Raw genomic sequence first — 26,983 nt, 5'->3', positions numbered from 1 at the left:
TAATTTTCGTTTTTTTATGCTTCAGTAATTTTCAGGTCTAAAGCTTTTTCTTGCTGGCTTTTCTTTATACGAAATTTTTTCACTAATTCCTTGGGTTTTTTGCGAGTTTAAGTAATTCTTTTATTTTCATAAATTTAAATTTTGTTTATTTCACACTTTTTACGATTTAATTTCACAAAATTTTTGAGAGGTTTTCTTAACCTTTTCCCATTTACTTCACTCACATTACACAAAAAGTGAAAATTTTTTTCGTTTCTTTTTTTTTTCTTCATCCACAAAATTTTGCAATTTTTTATTTTACATTTTCCTGGCTAAACTTTCATTTTATTTTTTGGCATTTCAATGAATTTCTTTGTTTTTAATTAATTTTTATGTTTTTATTGTATTTTTATTATTTAGTTAATTAAATTTATTTATAAAAAACATTGGAAATTAATTTTTTCTCGTCGGACGCTTCTTCTTTGCTTGTGTTTGCTGTTTTTTCTGTACAGAAATTTTTGGTACTCGTCAATAAAAAAAAAGAGCAGAAAGAGAGCGAGAGTGTCGTCAGCCATTTTGAAAATTCAAATAATCAAAAACCCATAGTTGTATAAAATAGTATTAAGTAGTAAATTTTTATATTTTTCATAAAAATTTAATTAATATTATTATTTTTGGTATAAAATATTAATACAATTACTATTTAAAACAATTTAATTAAAAACTTTTCAAGAGTTTACTAAATTGTTGTTATTTTTTTAATTACAGAGTTGTATTCTTAAGTGCTTTTTTAATGCAACTCTTACACCATGTTTAGATTAGATAAATTTGTATTATACTAAACGTCAAATTGTTATCATGATAAAAAAATATCAAGTACAGACGGTATTTATTAGCCTTATAACATCGTTATAACGAAATTGTCAAAACAATTGTTTTTTTGCAATAAATATTTGATTATTAACATAAGATTTAATTAAAAATCCCCATATTTCCAGTTAACCGCTAAAACAAATTTTTTCCCTAATTGGCATTTCAAAAACGTCAGATTTAACGGGGGAAAACGTCATATTGGCAACATTGTAATTAATATCATTGAAAATATTAAGCGACATGGCGACACATCAACTTGGTTGAATCAAACGGTAATTTTCTTGATTGTGATTGAGAAAAAACACGCATGTATCCATTCATATATATATATGCGGTGTGAGTTTTTTACTAACTCAATCAAAAAACTTGCCGTTTGATTCAACCAAGTTGATGTGTCGCCAAAGCGCATTAAAAATAAAGGAAAAATTAGCCGGCTTACGGCCTATTCTAAGCCGTCGACGAAATGTTGTATCAGACAGACGCCGCCGTCGTTAATGTTTGTCGGCTCTGTTGCCCCATACAAAAAGTTTGACATTTGCCGTGAAAACGTTTATAAAACTTGCAATTTTTGTTTTCTCTTTGTAAAACTTTAAATAAATTGATCTAATATTGTAAAAATCACTAGAATTTGTATATCTATTAAAACAGCAGTAAGCTTAAAACACAATGGAAACTTTGCTAGAACAGCAAAGGCGTTTTCACGAAGAACGTGAACGTCTGCTCAAACTCATGGTGGATGAGTATGCCAATAAAAAAGCAAGTGAAAAGGAAAGAATTTATTCGGAACACCGGCTAAAGTGTCTATTGGATTTACATCATAATTCCACCGAAAAACTAAAGGAATTATATGAGGATAAAGATAATGAACGTAAAACTGAAATACAAGCCCTTTCGGGGCCAAATGAATTTAATGAATTCTACAACAGACTGAAGCAAATCAAAGAGTTCTATAAGAAACATCCCAGCGAAGTTAGTATACCATTGTCGGTTGAATTCGAAGATTTAGTTAAGGCCTACAGTAATCCTGAGGAAATGTCGGCCTTGGTGGAATTCACGGACGAGGAAGGTGGTGGACGCTATTTAGACTTGAATGAGTGCTATGAAATGTATATTAATTTGAGGGGAGTGGAAAAGGTCGACTATATTACTTACTTAATGACATTTGATCATGTTTTTGATATTCCTAAGGAAAGGAAGAATAAGGATTATAAGAAATATATAGAATCCTTGAATGATTATTTACACAACTTTATATTAAGAGTGCAACCTTTATATGATCTGGAGGAGGAGATGCTTAAAGTGGATTTAGAATTTCAAAAACAGTGGCTGCAAGGTACCTTTCCTGGTTGGGCTTCTAAAGAGACCGAATCAGCTTTGGCAAATACTGGTGCCCATTTAGATCTATCAGCGTTCTCTAGTTGGGAGGAATTGGCATCTTTGGGCTTGGATCGTTTAAAATCTGCCCTGATGGCTTTAGGACTCAAATGTGGTGGCACTCTAGAAGAAAGAGCTCAACGTTTGTTTTCCACAAAAGGCAAAAAAACTTTGGATCCATCATTAATGGCTAAAAAGCCAGCTAAAAGTTCTTCCACACAATCTCGTGAAAACGAGCGTCACAAGGAAATAGCACAATTGGAAGCATATCTATACAAATATGCTGAATTGATATCGGAACAGCGTAGTGCATCAAAAGAAAATGTTCAACGTAAACAGGCACGTACGGGCGGTGAAAGAGATGATAGCGATGTCGAAGCTAGTGATTCGGACAATGATGATGATCCCGATGCTGATGAGGTGCCATATAATCCTAAAAATCTGCCCTTGGGTTGGGATGGCAAGCCCATACCCTATTGGTTGTATAAACTACATGGCTTGAATATAAGTTACAATTGTGAAATTTGTGGTAATTACACCTATAAAGGGCCTAAAGCATTCCAGCGTCATTTTGCCGAATGGCGACATGCTCATGGTATGCGCTGTTTGGGTATACCCAATACTGCTCATTTTGCCAATGTCACGCAAATTGAGGATGCTATAACTTTGTGGGAAAAGCTAAAGTCACAAAAACAATCCGAACGATGGATAGCAGATCAGGAAGAAGAATTTGAGGATTCTCTGGGTAATGTGGTTAATCGTAAGACGTATGAAGATTTAAAGAGACAAGGTTTATTATAAATATTAAAAACAAAAGAAACAAATCAAATAAAAAACATAAGAAAATACCACAAGGTGTGTTAAAATATTTCAGCAGTTACATTCAAACCCAAACAGTTGAGGCTGGTTAGAGGCAATAAAGAAATTTCCTGGTGAGTTAAAGCTGGTTTCAAATCAGCACGTAGCCAGGGAAAATCCTAAATAGTTACAAAATTAAAAAGAAATAAATAGAAAAAAATATTTACTAATAGGTACCTGATAGTGAGCATTATGTGTTAACCTTACAAAAGCAGCTTGAGAGGTATAAACCAAAACTCTAAACTTAGCGTCTGAAGGAAGTTTTTCCAAACCTTTAAGCCTTTCGGCCAAGGTGCCTAAAGAACTTCTCAACTGTTCTTCAAAATCCAATAAAAATTCATCTTCATTTTGCCAATTTTCTTCCAATACAATTTTAAATTTATAACGTTCATATTCCTTGTGATCATCCTTATAGAAAAGTATCTCCACACATTCTAATTCTTGGTTCTTTAACAGTTCCCTAGACGTTCTTAGCACTTTATACAAATATGTATTTAAAGGTGGATAGATGGACACATAAACTGGTGTATTGTATATTCTACGTTTTTTGAATATTTGACCGGGATACAGATCACGAATGTAAAGAATGTGATTTATATAAACTTCTAAAGCTTCTACTACTATATCTTGAAGGTCTGAAATTTAATAAAAATTGTTTAAAGAAAATTTATTTAAAAAATATCCAAATTGGTTTACATTCCATAATTTTGTGAAATTAGCGGAAATTATTGTTTACATTTGCTTCTTTATAATCTTGGGAATTCACTGAGAATTATGTTCTAACAAATTTTATTTTAGGGCTGCCGTTTTTTATATATTTTGTTTTTAGTAAAATTTATATACAATGTAAATATAACAAGATATTTTTTGATAATTGTTATTGTTGAAGTAATAATGGATCAGGATGTTTGTCAAAGACTCCAAATTTATTTTTAGTTATATTTTAATGTTATTTTATTTAAACATTTCGCGAAAAGTTTTCCATTATATAGTTAGCAACACTGATTCAAAGAAAACTTTTTTGTTTACATTTTTTATCAAAACACGGTATTTTCCAGACCATCTTAATTTATAAAATCCGATAGTTTCACATTTTCTCGTGGACACATTAAATTAAATGTAATGAATTTAGAATTATTAGAATCTTTTGGTCAAAATTATCCCGAAGAATTCGATGGTTCGCTGGACTGTATCTCATTGGCTGTAACCTGTGCCTTCAACAAGTACGGCACTCTCTTGGCGGTTGGCTGTAATGATGGACGCATTGTTGTGTGGGATTTCCTAACTCGTGGCATTGCCAAAATTATATCCGCCCATGTTCATCCGGTATGCAGTTTGAGCTGGACAAGAAATGGCCATAAACTACTTTCTGCCTCCACCGACAACAACGTGTGCATTTGGGATGTTCTGTCCGGTGAATGTGAACACAAATATCGATTTCCTTCACCCATTTTAAAAGTTCAGTTTGATCCACGTAATGAAAAAAGATTTCTAGTCTGCCCTATGCGTTATGCTGCTGTGCTGGTAAAAATTGGTGATGCCCACAAATGTTTGCCGCTCGATTCTGATGGTGACCTTAACATAGTGGCCTCTTTCGATAGGAGGGGCAAACATATTTATACTGGTAATGCAAAGGGTAAAATATTAGTGCTGGATGTTGAAACTTTAGAAATTGTGGCCAGTTTTCGTATTATTGTTGGAACTTCCAGTGCTACGGCGGTAAAGAGCATTGAGTTTGCCAGACGAGGAGATGGTTTTCTTATTAATACCTCTGATCGTGTTATACGTGTTTATGACTCTAAAGAAGTGCTGGCTCTGGGCAAAGATGGTGAACCCGAACCTATACAAAAGCTACAAGATTTAGTAAACAAAACAACTTGGAAAAAATGCTGTTTTTCGGGTGATGGTGAATATATCTGTGCCGGCAGTGCGCGACAACATGCTTTATATATATGGGAAAAATCTATAGGAAATTTGGTGAAAATTCTACATGGCACTAAGGGTGAACTATTATTGGATGTGGTTTGGCATCCTGTACGTCCTATTATAGCCAGCATTAGCTCTGGTTTGGTATCAATTTGGGCTCAAAATCAAGTAGAAAATTGGTCTGCCTTTGCTCCTGACTTCAAGGAACTCGATGAAAATGTTGAATACGAAGAACGTGAATCCGAATTTGATATAACAGATGAGGATAAGTCTTTGGACTTAAATGCCGATGCCAAACAGGATGAAGAAATTGAGGTTGATGTACAAAAAGCTGAACCAGTGGCGGCATTTTGTTCTTCGGATGAGGAGGGAGAAGATGAAAACGCTTTACAATTTTTACCCATGGCTCCCGAAGTGGAAGATCCTGAAGATGGTTGGGCCGTTCAGGACGGTTTGGATGGCAATACTTCTAAAGATAACGATTCGGCTGCAATGCATGATTACGGTGAAGTTTCGGCAAAAAAGAGAAAAATGAATAATTACGATATAACTTTACCAGATGCTCCCACCGATGAATTACATCCCTTGGTATCTAGTAAAACGAATAAAGATAAACAATCGTCGGGTGGAAAAAAGGCAGCCGGGCGGCCTAAAAAGTAATATTCTCAATATAAGATTATTTAATTTAACAAAAAGATATACATGTTTTATTTGTGTTGACCTTAATTATATTCGAAATACGATTAGTGCTAACAGTGAAATTTTGTATGGTGAAAATTTATTAAACAATTAAAACGCAATCCATCTTTATTCTCAATAAAAGTTAGCATTCCATAAAAATTAAAAAGAATAATATAATTAATATATTTTGTATTAATTAATTTTATAAAGCAATAAGTTTTATGTTTTTGAAACTTAAAATCTTATAAATATAAATATATAGATTAAATATAACAGATCAATAGGCAATACACCCACCACAATACAATCAATTACCAAATAAATTTGCAGCCATAACTTTTTTATCATGACACGATAAATGTACCACATTACCGTTAGGATAACGTACAAAGGCACTTTGATTGGCAAAACGTTTTTTGCACTCGGGGCAAACACTGAATTCAGTCAATTCAAAGTGTATATTCTGTTGTTCCAACACCAATTCTGTACAACGTTTTAGGCGGGCTTCTAGTAAGCCTTTTTTAATTTCCAGCTGACTACGTGTGGCCATTTTTTGACGCAACACCGTGTCTAAATAGTGTTGTATGCGATACACAGGCAAATCTTTGGGTAAATACTAAAATAACAGTAAGTTTTAATACACTTTTAAACTGTTTCTAAAAACATTAACTACTTACCGGCCATATTTTGCTCGGTTCTATTTTGAGAGCATATTTATTCAGTAATTCTAAAACAATATCATGATTGGGTTTAAGAAAATCCTTGTGTAGTTCAACATTTTCATAAGGTGGTTGCTGTAGAGGATTTAATATAGTTTTTAGTAATGTAAAGAATATATCCTTGTCATCTTCATAATTGTCTTCACAATATTTAGCGGCCTTATTCACATCTCCCAGTATTTGTATGTAAATTGCTAAAACTTTTTCGTGTTTCTTTAAACGACCCAGAATCAAAGCACGCTCTTCCAATAACATGTTAGTGGGGAAATCTTTTAGTACCACATCTGGTGAATAGTTGGTGGAATTTTGCAATAAATCGTATAATTTCTTACGGTATACTTTAAGTTCGGCATTTAATTCATTTTTCTGATTGGAACCTTCTTTTGCCAAATCTTTTATTATATTTTCCAATTTCTCACGATATTGTTTGATGAGAATGTTATGTATGAAGGTATTTTCATCTTGCCATACATTAACAACATGTTCCAAATAGGGTATGACCAATGACTTATGATGAGTCAAGAGAAAATCCAAGACGGCTGCACGAGGCAAATTTTCCACTTCTATAAAATCTTCGGTAAAAATTCTCAAACCTTGTTCAGGATTGGCTTTTAATACCCAATCTGAAAATTCCATTATCAAGGGCCAGTGGGAGGCACCCAATTGTTGTAAATAACGTATAGTTCTTTCGTAGCCATATAGACTAGAACCTTCTTTAGTGGCCTGCGATTGTAAGAGTTCTAAAGCCTTCTTGTGTTTGCCATTTGTTTGATACAGTATAATAAGTTCGGAAATTTTGTCATGTTTTAATAATGTTTTTTCCGATTCTTCCAGATGACATTGATTTAGACGCAACAATGGAGCTATTAAAGAATCATTAGTTTGCAAATAGCACTTCAGTAGGGTGGTATCAATAATGGACAATAATGATTTCGAAGTGCTTTTGGTATCGCGCAGCTTAACCACTTCTTTTTGACGAGCCAATGCCAAGAATTCAATTAAGGCCAGAAGAGCATTTTCTAAATCTTTATCTTCTAACTGCAGCATGGCTGCTGTGGGAACAGCTGCATCAAAGCTATCACTAGTAGTTGGCTTAGTTTGATCCTGCAATAAATTGGGAAAAAGACGTATGACATCGTAAGGATTTGCCTGAGCCTTTTCAAATTCAGTCATGGCGGCAGAAAATTGCTTCAGAGCAAATAACTCTTTTGCAAAACGCATATGTATCTGACGTACAGTTTCAGCTTTGGATAATTCAGGTTCATCGGAAATATTCTGGACATAAAGAAAAACGAAATAATTTTACTTTATCAAATGTTAAATACATTAAAATTACCGTTAATTCAATAGCCAATTGAAATCTTTTTTGTTGTAACAATTGTTGCCTTTGCGTAGTAATATCCACTAGACGTATACACCATAATTCAGAAATTGCCGCCGCAAATATGGTACCTTTAGCCGAACGCACCAGATGTTTTGTTTTATTTAATTCCGGTAAAGACTGCACCAAAGTATCTTTATCGATGCCATTGGCCTCTAAACAGCGAACTTCTATACCATTAGCAACACGACCCACAACAAACGGTTCATCCCATACTAAACCCAACAAAGGACTACTCCACATCATGGGTTTTAAAGCAGTTTTACCTTTACCGCCCGTAGCTTCCAAAGAAGCTTGTACCTTAGCTTTATCATCTTTACGTTCTTTATAATTTTGAAGATTAATTGCCACAAGATATTCATCTTTAGTAATACTTAAAATATCATCTTTTAACAGGCATATAGAAGGATCTAAATTGTGTGAGGAGGAGGTTACAATAAGATCATGTTTTTCTGTTTTCTGGTATTTAATCTGTAAGAAAATTTTGTTGTTGTTTTCAGTATTCCATAATTATGATGTTTTTTCAATAAATTACATTGTAAATGACATATTCATCTTTGTAGCCCACACAAATGAGATCCTGTACCCAACACAAAGCCTTGGGTACATCTTTAAGCTCGATGGAAAACTCCGGCGAAGCTAAGATATTTAATTTCCAATAAAAGAATTGCAAACGTCTTTTAATGACACAACAGACGCGTATAACAGTCTCGGTTTTACCGGTTATAGTTTTGGTGGTCTGGAAAGAAAATAAGTAGGAAAATATGATCGACTATGTCGGACTATAAATAGTCGTACAAAGTTATTATCGGGGGTTAATTTCTGATTACCAAATTAATAGAACTCTACCGAAACCAGATAGAAATTCAAAAAATCGAAATCGATCTTTAACTTGAAATTTGACCTACATATCGCTAAGCATTAGAATTTTCCGTATATACATTTCTCGTAATTAAAGCTATTTAAAGTTCAGGTGACGATATTTTAGTTTCAAATTAGATTTTAAAACAATTTCAAATACACTGTTATCGATAGAAGACCACCTTTAGGAATTCTAATCGTTCTCATACCTGTGCATCCAATGTAAACAAACTACAGCCCTTGGTGAATTGTGAACTGTGTATAAAAGTGAAATTGTTTTCGGTACGACTAATATCGCAAACATGTATCATGCCATCGGTCAAAACAAACAGTAGATTCTCTTCGGCAATCACCTCCATTTGAACAATGGACTTTTTGCTGAAATTCTTGCTAAACATCAACATATCGACAGCACCATTTTTATCCACCGAATACATTATCAATTGGCCACTGCGTGTACCCAAAATTACATTGTTATCTAAAATAATAATGAAAGGATTAGCAGGTAAATCTGTTTCGACAATTCCCTGAAGAACTTACCATAGGCGGCTATTGATTCTATATGAACGCCTTGTTTTAAAATTGAATGTACCTCATAGGCCTGATGCATATTGTAGCTAGCAGTATTACGTACACTCGAATTTAAATAAATTTATAATATCTTTTGTAATAATTAAATTTTGATATTGAAGAAGAAAAAATAAAATGCAAATTTGCTTTATTTTCTTTTTAATACTTTGCAGAAGTAATCGGTCAGCTAATTAGAACACAGTGCTGCCACTATAAACAAAAAAATATTTAAATAAAACCGAAATATTTATATGAAATTCATATAGACTGAGAATTATAAACCAAATATATAATATAAATATTAATATAATTTCTATTATTATACTATTTTTTAATTAAGTTTTGTAAAAATCAATTTAAATTCTTGCTAATATTGTGTAATAAGTCTGGCATTACTTTTTCTTGTTATTCAAATGAATGTAAACAAATCCTACAACAACACCACTGAGTAATAACAAAGCACAGCTGATGTCTGCACAAAATGAATCAACAACAACAAAAAAACAACTGCAAATTGCTGCTGCAGCAACAGTGATGTTTTTGTTATTTTCATTTAGAGATTACATTGAATAAGAAGTCAAATTTTTTTGTATTTATATTTTGTTTTTATGCGTGATTTTAATCTAATTTAATTAACTAACCAGAAAACTTTCCACATAATTAACAAAAAAATGTGCAAACAGTAAAAAAGGGCAGAAAATTTATCGAAAAGTGAAAATGTATTATAAACGTTTGAATTGTTTTTCTTTGTGTGTTCATGTAAAATGAGTTGTGGATGTCTGTTGCCAGCTTATCTTTAAATCTACTTAATATAAATTGTAAAATAAAGAAACACATTTTAATAACTTTAAAACAATAGACAGATGTTAAAAAATATTGATAAAATACTTTAGCCACTATGGAAGATTTGGAAAAGCATTACTTTTTACTGCTGCCCCAAGAGGAACAAGAGTTGATACAGGTTTGTTTATCTTTTTTTTTACATTACATGCACACACAATTTATCTTTTATTTGGGTATAATCAGGGTCGTGTTATTGCTTTCTTTAAGTGTAAGATGTAGACAAGGGACTTTGTACTGTAGAAAAGTCGGCTTTCATTATATTTTTGGAATATGTATACATTTTTGTCAGATTTTTTTTTACACGCATACATACATACGTACATCCATACATGTAAATTCATTTGGCTGCAAGTGTAAAATATTTGATAAAAATGTTATCGATAACATTTTGAAAAATGTAACAGTTCTAAATACTACCCAGCAAACAAAAATTTTAATTTTTAAATGTTGTGTAGAATCCAAAATCTGCTATTAAATGTAGAAATATTAGACAATGTTGTTTTTGATATAACCTGGAGGTTGTTATTCTTCCGCCTAGAGGTTGGTCGGTTGCATCCAATACACTTGTCTACCTGGAAGTAGTTAACAATCCAATCACGTATAATAATAAAATATCAATTCATTAACAATCCCTGTTTTTTACCATTCCAGCTTTTCTACGAAAGTCTACGGCTGGAAAAAAGCTCAACACAACGTTGTCAAAAACAAATATGTGATCTATTGCTCAATAAACCCTATCCGGTTTTGGACATTTTACTCTTAAAATGGACAAAATATAAATACCATATTAAAACTATACTTTTAAAAGTGTTTGAAGAATTATTAAATCATGTTCCCGCTAACGGTTTCGATAATAAAATTTTAAAATTTCTTAATAAAATACCCGAAGAAATACTACAGAACAGCCTAGAGGGGCCATTAAGAAAATGCTTACACGACGACACCAAACTGAATAGAGAATTTTACTTATGCCTAATGGGACGAGAAACAACACAATCTTTATATGATATTTTGGAATTGCTAAAAGAGGCACAATGGCAATATTTTCAAAATCCTTTGGGTACAAAAGAATATACATTATATCAGGCTCTAGACAACAAGGCTCACTTTCTAACCCTAATGGCCAATCAAATAACAAACTTCAAAGTAATTCCCGATGTACAGCTGAGAAATAATTTAATTATTTTGAAATTAGTACAAGAATTTTCCATGACCAATCAATTGCTCAGTCAATTGCCGAATATACAACAATGTTTGGAGCATTTTGATATTGAAACACCCGCAGAAGACTTACGTACAGTTTATAATTATTTCTATAAAGATTTTAAGCGCTTAACTGTAATTATAAATTATGCGCAAAAATTTAAACATATGTCCTCTCGCATTAGTGTGCAGGATATACTATTGAAATCGTCCAATCTGGAAGTTATAAATAAATATAAACTTCTGAATAACTATGAGGAGACCAAGGCATTCATAGATTCCTATTATATGTGGCAAAATTCTCTAACAAACTCTATTAAGGATTATGAATTGGAAACGGTGTGTCATTACTTTATTTTAGACTGTGTGTTTCAGTTAATTGTAACACCCTCCTCGGAGGCTTGTGATGAATTTTATGCTCAAAAATTACAATCATTAAATGCTTTGTTAAGACAAATGAAAAATTTCCAATTGTTATGTCAAATTTTAGAGGATATACTCAAGTTTACCTTCTTACGTTGGGAACATTTACAAAAGCACAATGAAAGTGGTGGTGGCGGCAAAATGTCCAGCAAACTATTGCTTTCTTCTGATACTTCCTATACCGATGATGATATTTTACCTGATTCAGCAAGTAAAACGAAAATCAAAACAAAATTATACCAACGTACTGGTTTCATCTGTAAATCCAAAGCTTTTGCTCAATTATACAACTTTTTGAAAACTTTTGTTACCAAAAAACTACACTCGGCTGATTTTAAAAATGCTTGCTCCGATAACCAACAACGTTTTCAAGATATTGTTGATTATATAGCAGATATATTATGGAAGTATTCATTGCTAGAGAAATTAGAATCTTCACAAAATCAAGCCAAGCTGAATAATGTAGAAGTCTATTTGGATCCTGAGTATTTGCCACATTTTGTTCGTTATCATGTTGATGCTTTAGATCGTTTGTCAAGTGATGATGAGGAGAAACAAACAAATTATCATAGCCATTATACTAGCCTGTCACGTCGTAAGGCAGCCAAAAAACGTCGACGTGCTACATTTAGTGGAGCAATTGCCAGACCTAAAGAAGATTTATCACTGCAACAGTGTCGTGTTCGTGCCAACGCTTTAGCTAATTCCGTGGCAAATATTGATCCTTTAAAACATTTGGATAACTGTAAAAGTAGAAGAGATATCAATGAGGAACGTAGCATTGTACTAAAGTTACTGGAATCTCCCCAAAGTTTAGCAGTTTTGGCTTTATCGTTGAAACGTTTTAATGACGCCAAACAAATTATTGAGGTAAGTAGTAGAATTATTAAAAGAATAGGCATTTATTGAAATAACTCATAAAAATAAAATTTAACAAAGAATAAATTAACTCCATATAGCGTAAATATTTATGACTCAGCTTTTATTTTCATATTATTTTCCAATAACGGAAAGTTTTCATAGTAATGGTAGTGCACAGTTTTAGGTTCATCCCATAACTTTTTAGCAAAAGCAAATAGCAGTAACGTGGCCAACCAGAGTAGTTGATGTAGAAATAACTATAATAAAAACGATTTGTAATTATTAATAACAAAACAGTTGTTTAATTTATAATAAAACAGATGTTCAAGATATGATGCAAACAAATGTTGTAGAATTTATTTAGTATTTATTTTGTTGTAATATTCAGAAAGTTTATAGAAAAATCGATTCCATCTGTCTGTATGCCAGTTGAAATCAATTGTCGGAACTAACCAGATATCTTCGGGATCCAAATTAGAATAATTCTATGATACACACTTCCTGTTTCAGAATTCAGAAAAATTGAAAAAATACTTACTTTTACTTTACTACTACTTACTTACTTACTTACTTACTTACTTCTTACTTACTACTTACTTACTTACTTACTTACTTACTTACTTACTTACTTACTTACTTACTTACTTACTTACTTACTTACTTACTTACTTACTTACTTACTTACTTACTTACTTACTTACTTACTTACTTACTTACTTACTTACTTACTACTTACTTACTTACTTACTTACTTACTTACTTACTTACTTACTTACTTACTTACTTACTTACTTACTTACTTACTTACTTACTTACTTACTTACTTACTTACTTACTTACTTACTTACTTACTTACTTACTTACCTTACTTACTTACTTACTTACTTACTTACTTACTTACTTACTACTTACTTACTTACTTACTTACTTACTTACTTACTTACTTACTTACTACTTACTTACTTACTTACTTACTTACTTACTTACTTACTTACTACTTACTTACTTACTTACTTACTTACTTACTTACTTACTTACTTACTTACTTACTTACTTACTTATTACTTACTTACTTACTTACTTACTTACTTACTTACTTACTTACTTACTTACTTACTTACTACTTACTTACTTACTTACTTACTTACTTACTTACTTACTTACTTACTTCTTACTTACTTACTTACTTACTTACTTACTTACTTACTTACTTACTTACTTACTTACTTACTTACTTACTTACTTACTTACTTACTTACTTACTTACTTACTTACTTACTTACTTACTTACTTACTTACTTACTTACTTACTTACTTACTTACTTACTTACTTACTTACTTACTTACTTACTTACTTACTTACTTACTTACTTACTTACTACTTACTTACTTACTTACTTACTTACTTACTTACTTACTTACTTACTTACTTACTTACTTACTTACTTACTTACTTACTTACTTACTTACTTACTTACTTACTTACTTACTTACTTACTTACTTACTTACTTACTTACTTACTTACTTACTTACTTACTTACTTACTTACTTACTTACTTACTTACTTACTTACTTACTTACTTACTTACTTACTTACTTACTTACTTTACTTACTTACTTACTTACTTACTTACTTACTTACTTACTTACTTACTTACTTACTTACTTACTTACTTACTTACTTACTTACTTACTTACTTACTTACTTACTTACTTACTTACTTACTTACTTACTTACTTACTTACTTACTTACTTACTTACTTACTTACTTACTTACTTACTTACTTACTTACTTACTTACTTACTTACTTACTTACTTACTTACTTACTTACTTACTTACTTACTTACTTACTTACTTACTTACTTACTTACTTACTTACTTACTTACTTACTTACTTACTTACTTACTTACTTACTTACTTACTTACTTACTTACTTACTTTACTTACTTACTTACTTACTTACTTACTTACTTACTTACTTACTTACTTACTTACTTACTTACTTACTTACTTTACTTACTTACTTACTTACTTACTTACTTACTTACTTACTTACTTACTTACTTACTTACTTACTTACTTACTTACTTACTTACTTACTTACTTACTTACTTACTTACTTACTTACTTACTTACTTACTTACTTACTTACTTACTTACTTACTTCTTACTTACTTACTTACTTACTTACTTACTTACTTACTTACTTACTTACTTACTTACTTACTTACTTACTTACTTACTTACTTACTTACTTTTACTTACTTACTTACTTACTTTACTTACTTACTTACTTACTTACTTACTTACTTACTTACTTACTTACTTACTTACTTACTTACTTACTTACTTACTTACTTACTTACTTACTTACTTACTTACTTACTACTTACTTACTTACTTACTTACTTACTTACTTACTTACTTACTTACTTACTTACTTACTTACTTACTTACTTACTTACTTACTACTTACTTACTTACTACTTACTTACTTACTTACTTACTTACTTACTTACTTACTTACTTACTTACTTACTTACTTACTTACTTACTTACTTACTTACTTACTTACTTACTTACTTACTTACTCTTACTTACTTACTTACTTACTTACTTACTTACTTACTTACTTACTTACTTACTTACTTACTTACTTACTTACTTACTTACTTACTTACTTACTTACTTACTTACTTACTTACTTACTTACTTACTTACTTACTTCTTACTTACTTACTTACTTACTTACTTACTTACTTACTTTTACTACTTACTTACTTACTTACTTACTTACTTACTTACTTACTTACTTACTTACTTACTTACTTACTTACTTACTTACTTACTTACTTACTTACTTACTTACTTACTTACTTACTTACTTACTTACTTACTTACTTACTTACTTACTTACTTACTTACTTACTTACTTACTACTTACTTTACTTCTTACTTACTTACTTACTTACTTACTTACTTACTTACTTACTTACTTACTTACTACTTACTTACTAATTATTCGTTTATTCATTGTTTCAAATAATCATGATTTACAAAATAGACCGACATGAAACAGCCACCAATTTCCGATGAAGTTTGGATCCATGACTACCAGACTAAAAGACTAGCACACTATCAACTAGCCTACTAGGCCACCTAAGAATTCATTTTTTCTTAAATTTGTATTCTCTCACTATTACATTATTCTTCAAATTCTCTTACAGAATTTCAATTTACAAAATTCCCAACTAAACACCGAATTACAATATGTTGAACAACAACAAAATATTAAACAGAAATTATCCATAATTTATGAAAACTATCAGCGACAAGAAAAACAAACCCACAATTCAAAGGAACCGTTAGCCACAGTTGAACAGATACGTAATGTAGCAGCTAAAGGATTTGAAGTTTCGAAAATTATAAGTGTTATCGATAATTTCGCCCAGTCGCAACGCATCAAACAAACTGAGGCCGTTAAGGAGTTAATACAAAAACACAAACAAAATCCACAATATCGCTTTCTAACACAATTCGAAGAAAGCAATTTAAATGCTGTTATCATTTGTGATTTAATATTGAATTTACCGTTAAACCGTGACATAATCACAAGTATTTTAATGGTTATAAAACGTCATCAATCGATACAATCCTCATTCAAGGAAGTCGAAAGCATGGAAAAATCTCAATTACCTAAAAATATAGGACCACTAAATTTGCTGGAAAATCTAAATGATTGTATGCGCTTATTGGAGGGTAAATCTGTTAGAGATTTACTGGCTGACAATAGCTACTCTTTAAGGCCACAAAAAATTATCAGTAGAATTGGCCAGAGAAAAAATATTTGAAGAAATATTCTATAAAAAACCCAGCGAGTTGAGTCGTTGTGATGATTTAAAGTCTCTGCTAACACAATTTCAGAATTTAGAATCGAAATGTAATTATTATCAAAGATTCTGCAATTATGTACATCATCTTACTAAATTGGTGCATCTTAGAGATCCCAATTGTGAATTTCATGTAGAGGAGCTATTGAAAATAGATCCTTGTGATGTGGTGGGTGAATTGATATTCAATTGCGATATGACACCCTTGGAAATCGAAGGCATTGTTACGGCTTTAAATTTAAATCTAGTGCATGTTATTGCATTAAATATCTGCCCGGAAATTGTGGGTAAATGTGGCTTGAAAAAACGTCAACTTACTGCACAAAAACAAGCTACTATATTTAATTATATCGCCAATTACAATCGTTTATTGGTATATTTACTGCAAGGTATTAACAATAAGGATTACTTTACAAAAGATGACAACAATATAGACTCCATATATTTGGAACGTATTTTGTGTATGAGTGAAATTGATAGATTATCTTCGCTGTATGGTGGTAATAAGATAATTGCCACTTTAAGATGTGATAATGTTAATATGAAACTGTTGGAAAAGATTGAATCGAAAAGGGAACAATTGGAGTTATTGCAACTTGATATTGGTATACAAGGTGAGTGAAATGGACACATTCTTTGTCGCTTTTTAGAACTTCCAAAGAATCAAAAAAGAAGTAGGTTAGGTTAAGTTAAGTTAGAAAGATGTACGAATAGTCTAGTCTATAATCTAGGCTATAGTCTATAGTCTTGTTTATAGTCTAGTCTAGTCTATAGTCTAGTCTATAGTCTAGTCTATAGTCTAGTCTATGTCTAGTCTATAGTCCTAGTCTATAGTCAAGTCTATAGTCTAGTCTATAGTCTAGTCTATAGTCTAGTCTATAGTCTAGTCTATAGTCTAGTCTATAGTCTAGTCTATAGTCTAGTCTATAGTCTAGTCTATAGTCTAGTCTATAGTCTAGTCTATAATCTAGTCTATAGTCTAGTCTATAGTCTAGTCTATAGTCCTAGTCTATAGTCTAGTCTATAGTCTAGTCTATAGTCTAGTCTATAGTCTAGTCTATAGTCTAGTCTATAGTCTAGTCTATAGTCTAGTCTATAGTCTAGTCTATAGTCTAGTCTATAGTCTAGTCTACAGTCTAGTCTATAGTCTAGTCTATAGTCTAGTCTATAGTCTAGTCCTATAGTCTAGTCTATAGTCTAGTCTATAGTCTAGTTTATTGTTCTAGTCTATAGTCTAGTCTACAGTCTAGTCTATAGTCTAGTCTATAGTCTAGTCTATAGTCCAGTCTATAGTCTAGTCTATAGTCTAGTTTATAGTCTAGTCTATAGTCTAGTCTATAGCCTAGTCTATAGTCTAGTCTATATTCTAGTCTATAGTCTAGTTTATAGTCTAGTCTATAGTCTAGTCTATAGTCTAGTCTATAGTCTAGTCTATAGTCTAGTCTATAGTCTAGTCTATAGTCTAGTCTATAGTCTAGTCTATAGTCTAGTCTATAGTCTAGTCTATAGTCTAGTCTATAGTCTAGTCTATAGTCTAGTCTATAGTCTAGTCTATAGTCTAGTCTATAGTCTAGTCTATAGTCTAGTCTATAGTCTAGTCTATAGTCTAGTCTATAGTCTAGTCTATAGTCTAGTCTATAGTCTAGTCTATAGTCTAGTCTATAGTCTAGTCTATAGTCTAGTCTATAGTCTAGTCTATAGTCTAGTCTATAGTCTAGTCTATCTATAGTCTAGTCTATAGTCTAGTCTATAGTCTAGTCTATAGTCTAGTCTATAGTCTAGTCTATAGTCTAGTCTATAGTCTAGTCTATAGTCTAGTCTATAGTCTAGTCTATAGTCTAGTCTATAGTCTATAGTCTAGTCTATAGTCTAGTCTATAGTCTAGTCTATAGTCTAGTCTATAGTCTAGTCTATAGTCTAGTCTATAGTCTAGTCTATAGTCTAGTCTATAGTCTAGTCTATAGTCTAGTCTATAGTCTAGTCTATAGTTAGTCTTAGTCTAGTCTATAGTCTAGTCTATAGTATAGTTTATAATCTAGTCTATAGTCTAGTTTATAGTCTAGTCTATAGTCTAGTCTATAGTCTAGTCTATAGTCTAGTCTATAGTCTAGTCTATAGTCTAGTCTATAGTCTAGTCTATAGTCTAGTCTATAGTCTAGTCTATAGTCTAGTCTATAGTCTAGTCTATAGTCTAGTCTATAGTCTAGTCTATAGTCTAGTCTATAGTCTAGTCTATAGTCTAGTCTATAGTCTAGTCTATAGTCTAGTCTATAGTCTAGTCTATAGTCTAGTCTATAGTCTAGTCTATAGTCTAGTCTATAGTCTAGTCTATAGTCTAGTCTATAGTCTAGTCTATAGTCTAGTCTATAGTCTAGTCTATAGTCTAGTCTATAGTCTAGTCTATAGTCTAGTCTATAGTCTAGTCTATAGTCTAGTCTATAGTATAGTTTATAATCTAGTCTATAGTCTAGTTTATAGTCTAGTCTATAGTCTAGTCTATAGTCTAGTCTATAGTCTAGTCTATAGTCTAGTCTATAGTCTAGTCTATAGTCTAGTCTATAGTCTAGTCTATAGTCTAGTCTATAGTCTAGTCTATAGTCTAGTCTATAGTCTAGTCTATAGTCTAGTCTATAGTCTAGTCTATAGTCTAGTCTATAGTCTAGTCTATAGTCTAGTCTATAGTCTAGTCTATAGTCTAGTCTATAGTCTAGTCTATAGTCTAGTCTATAGTCTAGTCTATAGTCTAGTCTATAGTCTAGTCTATAGTCTAGTCTATAGTCTAGTCTATAGTCTAGTCTATAGTCTAGTCTATAGTCTAGTCTATAGTCTAGTCTTTAGTCTAGTCTATAGTCTAGTCTATAGTATAGTTTATAATCTAGTCTATAGTCTAGTTTATAGTCTAGTCTATAGTCTAGTCTATAGTCTAGTCTATAGTCTAGTCTATAGTCTAGTCTATAGTCTAGTCTATAGTCTAGTCTATAGTCTAGTCTATCTAGTCTATAGTCTAGTCTATAGTCTAGTCTATAGTCTAGTCTATAGTCTAGTCTATAGTCTAGTCTATAGTCTAGTCTATAGTCTAGTCTATAGTCTAGTCTATAGTCTAGTCTATAGTCTAGTCTATAGTCTAGTCTATCTCTAGTCTATAGTCGTCTATAGTCTAGTCTATAGTCTAGTCTATAGTCTAGTCTATAGTATAGTATAGTTTATAATCTAGTCTACAGTCTATTCTACAGTCTATTCTATAGTCTAGTCTTCAGTCTAGGCTACAGTCTAGTCCATAGTCTAGTTTATAGTCTAGTCTAATCTATATTTTAGTTTATAGTCTAGTCTATTTTTTAGTATGTAATCTAGTCCATATTCAAGTCTATAGTCTAGTCTCTATGAAAACAAAACACCTTTTATTCTTCTTGCAGAACCCAAACTTATTAAATCAAAACGTATAGACTGCTTGATCATGGATCTAATACAGGAAGATGCCAAAAACATTAATTTAGCTCCCAAAATTCATGACATTGGCGTTCGGGGCGAATTTAATTCATAAAAATTTTACTAAAATAGCCACTACGCGTCTAGCTAAAGAACTAATCGAAACAACATTACAACATCGAGAAGCGGTACAGAAAATACCAAGAAGTTTGAGACAACAATTGGAAGCAACATTGATTGATATTACCATATATGCCAAAGTATCAGAAGTAATGCAATTCGAGACATGGCCTCAAGCATATGATTTTGGTTTGAAAACTCCCAGTACAATATTTGAACGTTTACTGCAATTGCATCTCTATAAACGATGTTACGAATGGTGTAATGTTGTCAAATTGGCGGATAATTTTAAGCCACAACGTAAGAATCTACTAAATATACTTCTCAGCGCCTTGACCGATATGAGTGATGAGCAGCAGTCACAGGAGATGCATTTAAACACATACGAATACTTACTGCACATTTTGGAAACATTTCCGGAAGTTGATTGTATTGCTTTCTTGGACAACAATAAAGATAAATTTCGTTCAATGTTTTTATTGAAATATTCTATAAATTTCTTGGAACGCTTGGCCAAGTCAAATGATAAGGAAATGTATAAAAATTATAAAATTTCTATAATAATTTTTGAACAATTAACTCCCGGTATACGTAAACAATTTTGGAATTTATTAAAATTTCCTCTGTTGATCATTGAGCAGTTAATAATGAATGCTAAATTTGAAATATTAACTAAAGTATTGCAAGCAGTGCGCCAAGAATTGGATAGAGAGACGAGTAGTGAGTCATCAGACTCCCATCAATTGTGCCCTTTTTGTTTTGATAAAAATGGCAATATATATGATTTGCATGCCAAGAACAATTCTCCCCTGAAGACACGTTTCCAGTTGGGTTCAGTGGAGAGTACAAATGCCTCTGCTTTTATATTGCTTAATTTTAATCTCTATCAAAAAGATCATTTCATTACCAACGATTGCATAGATCTGTTACTTGCGCATCTATGCTACTAAAGCTTTGGACTATCAGATATCTGATACATCTTCAGCCTCGGAGCCCTGTTCCCAAAGCACTTGTGACATGCAACAATCGTTAGATTCTTTATGTGGAGCTTTTCAAATGCCTCATCAGGCTCCCACACGAGCCGAATGGACCAGAGATGAGGAGGCTTCACACTGCATGTGTTGTCGTCGTGCTGCTTTCACTATGCTCATGCGCCGCCATCATTGTCGTCGTTGTGGTCGAGTCGTTTGTTTTGCTTGCTCTACCCATCGTATGCGTATACCCGAACTCTATGAAGATGTTGAGGTACGCATTTGTAATGATTGTCATCGTTTGTCTGAGGATTTTATGCAGCGCAAATCAAATCGTGACTCTTTAACTGCTCAAGCCGAAGATATTGAGAATATTCCTGTGAAATCGCGTACCAAACCAGGTGAACGTTTCAAGTGGAAATTGAGTGGAAATATAACACATGATAAGCTTCTGCGAGAGGAATTTTGTTATGACCATGCTCCTAGTGTAGCGCTTTGTCTATCGATTTTAGACTATCATTTGGGTAAGCAAAAGTGTGTGGACTTATTGCTGTTTCACTGTCGTAAATTGGAGAAATTGATTGTCCCCAATCCGGAGGTAGACTATGAATTGGTGGCTAAGATGATGAACTGTTTGGCACTGGCGGCAAAGGTAATAAGTGTAAAATTTAATTAAACTTAATTTTGCACTTAAGAATGAATTCTAAATATTTGTATTATGCATTTTGCATAAAGGTACGTGGTGCTCCTGCCGAAGTGGAAACAATAAGAGAACATTCCGAAATTATAATCAGTGGTACAAATGGCTGTGAATCTCTTATATACCACCAGATCCTTTAAATAATCATGGTTTGGCGTAAATTAGCCGATTCACTGGTGCAAGCCGAACGTTGGGAATTGGCGTTAGAAGTACATCTTAAATGTGGCGTCCCAACAGCTGGGGTTATGCGGCTCATGGTTGTCTTGCCTGCGGGTAGGATGTTATGATACAAGGTGAGTACTTAACTGTAAGTAAAGGGAGGAGAAATACGAAGGTTAGGGACCGGGTAGGTGAGTTGTTTACTTGTAAGTAAGTAGTAAGTAGTAATAAGTGAGTAAGTAGTGAAGTCCGTCGTCGTCCGTCGTCCGTCCTCCGTCCGCCGTACCTCCGTCCGTCCGTCCGTACACCGTCCGTCCGTCATCCGTCCGTCCGTCAGTCCGTCCGTCAGTCACCGTCCGTAGTCCAGTAACGTCCGTCTTCCGTCCGTCGTCCGTCCGTCCGTCGTCCGTCCGTCGTCCTCCGTCCGTCCGTCCGTCGTCCGTCCGTCCGTCCGTCCGTCCGTCCGTCCGTCCGTCCGTCCGTCCGTCCGTCCGTCCGTCCGTCCGTCCGTCCGTCCGTCCGTCCGTCCGTCGTCCGTCCGTCGTCCGTCCGTCCGTCCGTCCGTCCGTCCGTCCGTCCGTCCGTCCGTCCGTCCGTCCGTCCGTCCGTCCGTCCGTCCGTCCGTCCGTCCGTCCGTCCGTCCGTCCGTCCGTCCGTCCGTCCGTCCGTCCGTCCGTCCGTCCGTCCGTCCGTCCGTCCGTCCGTCCGTCCGTCCGTCCGTCCGTCCGTCCGTCCGTCGTCCGTCCGTCCGTCCGTCCGTCCGTCCGTCCGTCCGTCCGTCCGTCCGTCCGTCGTCCGTCCGTCCGTCCGTCCGTCCGTCCGTCCGTCCGTCCGTCCGTCCGTCCGTCCGTCCGTCCGTCCGTCCGTCGTCGTCCGTCCGTCCGTCCGTCCGTCCGTCCGTCCGTCGTCGTCCGTCCGTCCGTCCGTCCGTCCGTCCGTCCGTCCGTCCGTCCGTCCGTCCGTCCGTCCGTCCGTCCGTCCGTCCGTCGTCCGTCCGTCCGTCCGTCCGTCCGTCCGTCCGTCCGTCCGTCCGTCCGTCCGTCCGTCCGTCCGTCCGTCCGTCCGTCCGTCCGTCCGTCCGTCCGTCCGTCCGTCCGTCCGTCCGTCCGTCCGTCCGTCCGTCCGTCCGTCCGTCCGTCCGTCCGTCCGTCCGTCCGTCCGTCCGTCCGTCCGTCCGTCCGTCCGTCCGTCCGTCCGTCCGTCCGTCCGTCCGTCCGTCCGTCCGTCCGTCCGTCCGTCCGTCCGTCCGTCCGTCCGTCAGTCCGTCCGTCCTCCGTCCGTCCGTCCGTCCGTCCGTCCGTCCGTCCGTCCGTCCGTCCGTCCGTCCGTCCGTCCGTCCGTCCGTCCGTCCGTCCGTCGTCCGTCCGTCCGTCCGTCCGTCCGTCCGTCCGTCCGTCCGTCCGTCCGTCCGTCCGTCCGTCCGTCCGTCCGTCGTCGTCGTCCGTCCGATCCGTCCGTCCGTCCGTCCGTACGTCCGTCGTCCGTCCGTCCGTCCGTCCGTCCGCCGTCCGTCCGTCCGTCCGTCCGTCCGTCCTCGTCCGTCCGTCCGTCCGTCCGTCCGTCCGTCCGTCAGCCGTCCGTCCGTCCGTCCTCGTCCGCCGTCCGTCCGTCCGTCCGTCCGTCCGTCCGTCAGTCCGTCCGTCCGTCCGTCCGTCCCGTCCGTCCGTCCGTCCGTCGTCCGTCCGTCCGTCCGTCCGTCGTCCGTCCGTCCGTCCGTCCGTCCCGTCGTCCGTCCGTCCGTCCGTCGTCCGTCCGTCCGTCCGCCGTCCTCGTCCGTCCGTCCCGTCGTCGTCCGTCCGTCCGATCCTAGTCCGTCTTCCTCCCCTCCCTTCCTTTTGCCCCCCTTTCTCGCCGTGCCACTTCTCCCACTGTATGCCCAAGTTAACTACTGAAACCACGAACACTGCAATTTGCAAAGTAATTTTCAATACCAAACTTCAGCTATCAACAAATGGCAATTTTGATAATATTTTGGGTTTGACAAAAGATCATGACATCACTTTGATACGTCGTCCCCAACATGGTCCTCCTTTACTACAGGAAATTTTAAAATTAATCGAATCATCACCATTAAATAAAACACAACCGGAGACCTTGCAACGTGCTTCCATTATACGCAGTTCAAATACATCGTTAGTTTCATTACTCTCCCGACGTAAGGAAACCTATGTAAAGCGCATGCATGAACCTGCCTTAAATATCTTAAATACTTTGGCTTCTTTAAAACGCGTTAGTACGAATAGCAGTGACACACCTGTTAAACGCAAAATATTATTCCGTAAAACTCGTGGCTTTGAGGAATGCATCTATTATGTTCTCACCTATGGATCTCATGCTGATGTTATAAAATTCCTTATGCAACATAATGACCTAATAGCCACTTTAAAATATTTTATTTTACAAAAACTTGAGCCTGAACTTTTTATACAGCATATTTTATTAGAACACTTAAAAAGAGGTCAAATGCCTCAACTTATCAGCCAATTGCAAGAATTTGACAGCCGTCTGCTAATGTGGCGTACGGTACTGCTACAGGCTTGTCGTTACTTGGAGACCCATAACCATCTCAATTCTCTCTATCAATTACAATTACTTTTAAACGATCCCATTAGAGCTTCGATGACATGCGTTAAATTTTACTCCATGAATTGTGAAAATTTCCAACAACAACATACGAATTCCCAGCATTTGCATAATGCTCATTTACATTTGCAAACCGAACTGGAGGTTTCGAAATGGGAGAATATTAACTTTAACACGAGTAAAACATCACAAAAGAACGGCAATAGTAGTCGTAGATCAAGTTCCGGCAGCATTACCTCATCTACGGGTGGTGGAAATTTGCAAATGCAAATGGATGCACGTTCGCTTAATGCCCATATAAATACGATTCTAAAACAATTGGATGTAGCGAAATTTTTAGCGAAATGTGAAGTGGAAAATAGTAGTGATGATAGTTTGATAACGGAAAAATATCTAAAGCAGGTAGGAGTGATACAAAAATAATAGAAAATTTTCTATAAGAAAGGGAGTAATTTTCCGAAAATAAAATTTTCTATAACAAAAAGAGAAATTTTCCGATAATTTTCGAGGGAAATTTTTCGAAAATTTTCTATAAGAAAAAGGGAAATTTTTCAAAAATTTTCTATAAGAAAAAGAGGGAAATTTTTCGAAAATTTTCTACAAAAACGAGGGAAATTTTTCGAAAATTTTCTATAAGAAAAAGAGGGACATTTTTCGAAAATTTTCTACAAAACCGAGAGAAATTTTCTATTGAAAAGAGGAAAATTTTTCGAAAATTTTCTATTGAAAAGAGGAAAATTTTTCGAAAATTTTCTATTGAAAAGAGGAAAATTTTTCGAAAGTTTTCTATAAAAAAAGAGGGAAATTTTTCGAAAATTTTCTATAAAAAAGAGGGAAATTTTCCGAAAATTTTCTATAAAAAAGAGGGAAATTTTCCGAAAATTTTCTATAAAAAAGAGGGAAATTTTCCGAAAATTTTCTATAAAAAAGAGGGAAATTTTCCGAAAATTTTCTATAAAAAAGAGGGAAATTTTCCGAAAATTTTCTATTAAAAAGAGGGAAATTTTCCGAAAATTTTCTATTAAAAAGGGAAATTTTCCGAAAATTTTCTATTAAAAAAAGGGAAATTTTCCGAAAATGTTCTATTAAGAAGAGGTAAATTTTCCGAAAATTTTCTATAACAAAAAGAGGCAAATTTTTCGAAAATTTTCTATAAAAAAGAGGGAAATTTTCCGAAAAATTTCTACAAAAACGAGGGAAATTTTCTATTGAAAAGAGGAAAATTTTCCGAAAATTTTCTATTAAAAAGGGAAATTTTCCGAAAATTTTCTATTAAAAAAAGGGAAATTTTCCGAAAATTTTCTATTAAAAAAAGGGAAATTTTCCGAAAATTTTCTATTAAAAAAAGGGAAATTTTCCGAAAATTTTCTATTAAAAAGAGGGAAATTTTCCCAAAATTTTCTATTAAAAAGAGGGAAATTTTCCCAAAATTTTCTATTAAAAAGAGGGAAATTTTCCCAAAATTTTCTATTAAAGAGAGGGAAATTTTCCCAAAATTTTCTATAAGAGAAATTCTCTGAAAATTTTCTATAAAAAAGATGGAAATTTTCAAAAAATTTTCTATAAAAAAGATGGAAATTTTAAAAAAAATTCTATAAAAAAGAGAAAATTTCCGAACATTTTCTATAAAAATGAGAGAAATTTTCCGAAAATTTTCTATAAAAATGAGAGAAATTTTCCGAAAATTTTCTATAACAAAAAAGAGATTTTTCCAAAAAAAAATTTTCTATAAAAAATCCGAAAATTTTCTTCAATTAAAAATTGATTGTTCTATTATATTTTTTAGATACGCTTAGATTCAAACAAAACATTACCCACGCTCTTCGATAAAGTCCAAGAGAAAATACAGATTTGCATTTTAATACTTTTATGTGGCAAAAACATAGATGAAGGTTTCGGTTTAGCCTACAGGTAAATTATTCTCAACTAATTTGTCGCTAATTTAAAATTTTTTATTTCAAAACTATTTACAGAATTATACAAGATTATAAATTACCACCGATTAAAATATTTGCTGCCACTGCTAAGGTTTTAGCTCGCAATCAACGTTTACAAGATGTTGATAAACTGTTGAATTGTATTACGACCAATAATGGTGTTAGTACACGCGATATTGATGAAATTCTTAGTGTTGCTATAAATTCGGCCACTAATAATCATGAACCCGAAGTAAAAACAGCACTCGATAATTTAGCCAAAAAGATAAACAGTGTCGAATTGAGAATATCTTCACATATATTTATTGGACAATTAAAATCGGCCTATTTGCTGGCAAATAAATATAAACGTGACTCGGATATACGTAAGATATTGCGACAAGCGGAAGCAACGAATCAAATACACATTAAGAAATTATGTGAAAAGAAATTACAAATGAGTATGTCCGGTACAACTCAGACAAATTGATCGAAAACGTTCACTTGTGCTAAGGGACAATATGGCAATTGATTGTTGTTATCAATTGATTTTTCGTTAATCGTATTTATAATTTATAATTGTTTTACTTATGTATTCTTTCAGTTTCTCATAGATAAAGTAATATGTTATTATTATAAAAATAAATATACAATTTTATAC

The 26,983-nt window shown here is 34.2% G+C and overlaps 5 protein-coding genes across 5 annotated transcripts; 3 read left to right on the top strand and 2 right to left on the bottom strand.

Annotated features, from left to right (window-relative positions):
- Nucleotides 1–1,350: 1,350 nt before the first annotated feature.
- LOC119606963 (splicing factor 3A subunit 3) lies at nt 1,351–3,077 on the top strand. The gene has a single exon (XM_037960639.1). It carries the CDS (start codon nt 1,519–1,521, stop codon nt 3,025–3,027), a length of 1,509 nt encoding a protein of 502 aa, XP_037816567.1. The 5' UTR covers nt 1,351–1,518; the 3' UTR covers nt 3,028–3,077.
- LOC119606964 (mitotic spindle assembly checkpoint protein MAD2B) lies at nt 3,003–3,844 on the bottom strand. The gene is made up of 3 exons (XM_037960640.1): nt 3,781–3,844; nt 3,262–3,719; nt 3,003–3,203 (listed from the first exon to the last, which is right to left on the bottom strand). Exons 1-3 carry the CDS (start codon nt 3,785–3,787, stop codon nt 3,087–3,089), a joined length of 582 nt encoding a protein of 193 aa, XP_037816568.1. The 5' UTR covers nt 3,788–3,844; the 3' UTR covers nt 3,003–3,086.
- A 226-nt stretch (nt 3,845–4,070) lies between these two features.
- On the top strand, nt 4,071–5,771 carry LOC119606961 (retinoblastoma-binding protein 5 homolog). The gene has a single exon (XM_037960636.1). It carries the CDS (start codon nt 4,207–4,209, stop codon nt 5,668–5,670), a length of 1,464 nt encoding a protein of 487 aa, XP_037816564.1. The 5' UTR covers nt 4,071–4,206; the 3' UTR covers nt 5,671–5,771.
- A 28-nt stretch (nt 5,772–5,799) lies between these two features.
- On the bottom strand, nt 5,800–9,416 carry LOC119606960 (vam6/Vps39-like protein). Its single transcript, XM_037960635.1, has 6 exons — nt 9,193–9,416; nt 8,862–9,130; nt 8,327–8,530; nt 7,747–8,262; nt 6,369–7,685; nt 5,800–6,307 (listed from the first exon to the last, which is right to left on the bottom strand). Exons 1-6 carry the CDS (start codon nt 9,260–9,262, stop codon nt 5,999–6,001), a joined length of 2,685 nt encoding a protein of 894 aa, XP_037816563.1. The 5' UTR covers nt 9,263–9,416; the 3' UTR covers nt 5,800–5,998.
- A 341-nt stretch (nt 9,417–9,757) lies between these two features.
- On the top strand, nt 9,758–26,967 carry LOC119606969 (zinc finger FYVE domain-containing protein 26 homolog). Its single transcript, XM_037960650.1, is given in 14 exon segments — nt 9,758–10,183; nt 10,717–12,561; nt 15,785–16,381; nt 16,383–17,061; nt 19,861–19,970; nt 19,972–20,922; nt 20,924–21,616; nt 21,700–21,783; nt 21,786–21,818; nt 21,820–21,911; nt 21,913–21,954; nt 23,671–24,808; nt 26,193–26,317; nt 26,380–26,967. Coding segments are annotated over 14 exon segments (6,885 nt in total). The 5' UTR covers nt 9,758–10,120; the 3' UTR covers nt 26,813–26,967.
- Nucleotides 26,968–26,983: the final 16 nt, after the last annotated feature.

This window comes from Lucilia sericata, unplaced genomic scaffold (assembly GCF_015586225.1).
Source record: "Lucilia sericata isolate MDLA Ls3-8-SP2 unplaced genomic scaffold, ASM1558622v1 Contig000642F_arrow, whole genome shotgun sequence".
NCBI classification, from domain to species: Eukaryota; Metazoa; Arthropoda; class Insecta; order Diptera; family Calliphoridae; genus Lucilia; species Lucilia sericata.
The sequence above is the reverse complement of the archived record's forward strand: the minus strand, read 5'-3'. Positions and strand labels throughout refer to the sequence as shown.